The 2302-nt window shown below is 60.4% G+C and overlaps 1 protein-coding gene across 2 annotated transcripts in view; it reads left to right on the top strand.

Moving 5' to 3' along the window:
- Positions 1-690: 690 nt before the first annotated feature.
- AP2A2 (adaptor related protein complex 2 alpha 2 subunit) overlaps positions 691-2302 on the top strand; it is a 106293-nt gene continuing 104681 nt past the window's right edge. For both annotated transcript variants that reach the window (XM_012813330.2, XM_012813332.2), the window contains exon 1: positions 691-922. In XM_012813330.2, coding sequence (XP_012668784.1) covers positions 856-922 — 67 coding nt within the window. In that variant the 5' untranslated portion in view covers positions 691-855. The remainder of the gene's footprint in view (positions 923-2302) is intronic.

The following is a 2302-nucleotide window of genomic DNA, read 5'->3' as shown; positions in this document are numbered from 1 at the left end:
GGGGCAGGTGCTTGTGTAGACACCTCCTTCATACCCAGCTGGTGCTGGGTATGGTGCTGGGTATTTGGTGCTGCAAGAGCCTTTGGTTCTGTTCTCTTAAGGCCCAGGGAAGGGTGGCCTATGGTAGTTCTACCATGTCCTCTCTAGAGCCAGGAATAGCCAAGAAAATGTCCCAACACCCACCTGGCGTCCCAGGGCTGTACCTGCCCCCCATACCGCTCAGCTTTCCCCCCTCCCACACTAACCTCCACCTTGCTCAGAGGCCTGGGCTCTACCCCAGGGCTGCCCAAGACCCCCAGCTGGGCCACTTAGCAGTCCTTAGCTCCCAAGTGGACAACTAGAGCTTCAGCTAGTAGGAAGCAAAGTCCATGCTCAGGGCACAGGGTGTGTGTTCCTGTTGCAGTGACCGCCATGAGCGTGCTTTGGAGCTCGCTGCAGTAAAAATAATGGAGGGGCCACGCTTGCACTCGAGTCTCTGTCTGCACCCACATCCTTCCTACGGTGACACCGGCTGCACAGTCGAACGTGAGCAGCCCCAGGACACGAACCCGAGATCTCAACGAGGCCCCGCCCCCTCGCCCACCTCCAGAGGGCGCCCCGGCCCGGCTCTCGACGTGCTCGCCCCCGCGCCGCTTCCTGCGCGCCCTCCTCGGCCGCCGTCCCCTGCAGCGCGCTTGCGTGCGCGTACCTGCCGGTGCGGGCGTCGTGCGTGCGCGTGCGCGGCGGCCCAGAAAGCGGCGCTCGGACCCTGAGGCGGCTTTGCGGCGGCTCCTCGGCGGCTCCGCGCTCCGCGCTCCCGGCTCCCCGCGCTCCTCCTCCGGGCCCGCCAGCCGGGGCCGCTCCGGGCGCAGGAAGATGCCGGCTGTGTCCAAGGGGGACGGGATGCGGGGCCTGGCGGTCTTCATCTCGGATATCCGCAACTGTGAGTGGCCCCGGGCGCCGCTCCGGGCCTGTGGGCGGGAGGGGAGGCGGGGGCGGCCAGCGGCGCGGACCGGGGGCTACAGGTCCAGACCCGGGACGGGGACAGGCCTGCCCGTGCACGCCGGGGTGTAGGGGCTCAGGGCTTGGGGTGCGGGGTGTCGGGTGCCGGCGCGGCCGCGGGGCGTAGCGGGGCGAGGTGCAGGGCTGCGGAGTCTGGGGCGCTGGCAGGGTGCGGGATGCGGGGCGTTGCGGTGTCTGGGGTGCTGGCAGGGCGCGGGATGCGGACAGGGGTTTGGGGTTATGGGGTCTGGGAAGCAGGGAGGGGGAGTGCGTGGTTTGGGGCGCTGGCAGGGTGGGAGCGCGGGGTGTGGGGTCTGAGGCGCCGGCGGACGCAGGGCGGCGTCCTCCATCCGCATCCCCACCCTAGTCGCTGGCCTGAGCGGAGTGGGGGGTCCTGTTGCACCGCCGAGGGGGTTCCGGGCCCAGACGCCCCTCCCCTGCATGATGTCATCTCGGTCTTTACAGTAGCTGAGCATTTAACCCAGAGCTTTCCATAGTAGCGTGGATTTTTGCTGTGGGAGCAGAAATCTGGAAATCCGCGTCTTCCCGAGAAACAGCTCCCTGGCCTGGGGCCTGGTGGCTTATTACGCCCTGATTAGATCTCCCCCGCCACCCTTAAAATGACTCATTCCCGGAGGGAATCCGGAGTAGAGCAGCCAGGGTGCAAGGTGGCTTCGGGAGTTGCACAGCCCTCCTCACTGTTCCCTTGGGCCAGGAATCTTCACCTAGAAGTGAAACAGGCCTCGGGAGCTTGGCCACACAGGGGCATGCATGACATTTGGCTTCAATGTGTGGAGAGGATCCCCTTATCTACTTTGAGGAGGAAAAAGCCAGTTTCCTGTCTTGTATGCTTAGTTTTTCCTTGTTATCCAGGGAAGAGCTGACTTTATGATTCTTGGTTGTGAGGAATTTGTGTGACCTTCTCTACTGATAAATACTGCTGTAGGGAAGCTTCCCTTTAAACTGTTACCTCCTTAGACTGACTGGTGGATCAGGAGGACAGCCTGGTTCTAGTACAGACTCTGTGCAAGGGTAGAAGGCTTTGTGTCCCTTCCCTTACTCTGCCAACAAAACAAACAAACAAACAAACAAAAACCCCCATAGAAACACTCCCAGGTCACTGCTTGTATAAGTAGGACAGCATTCTCTTTTTTGTTTTCCCTTCCTTTGCTATGTGATAAAATTACCAAGACAACATATTCATAGTAAATGCAGTGCATTTTGTAAAACTGTGCTTATTCTTTGTTAAGAGAACCCATGGGGCAGAGGCTGAGCAGTCTTAAGTTATGACATTTATCCTTCCATTTTTTTTTTTTTTTTT

Source organism: Otolemur garnettii, unplaced genomic scaffold (assembly GCF_000181295.1).
Source record: "Otolemur garnettii isolate 467f Iridium unplaced genomic scaffold, OtoGar3 scaffold00260, whole genome shotgun sequence".
Classification (NCBI taxonomy): Eukaryota; Metazoa; Chordata; class Mammalia; order Primates; family Galagidae; genus Otolemur; species Otolemur garnettii.
This window is presented reverse-complemented; position numbering and strand designations above follow the sequence as displayed.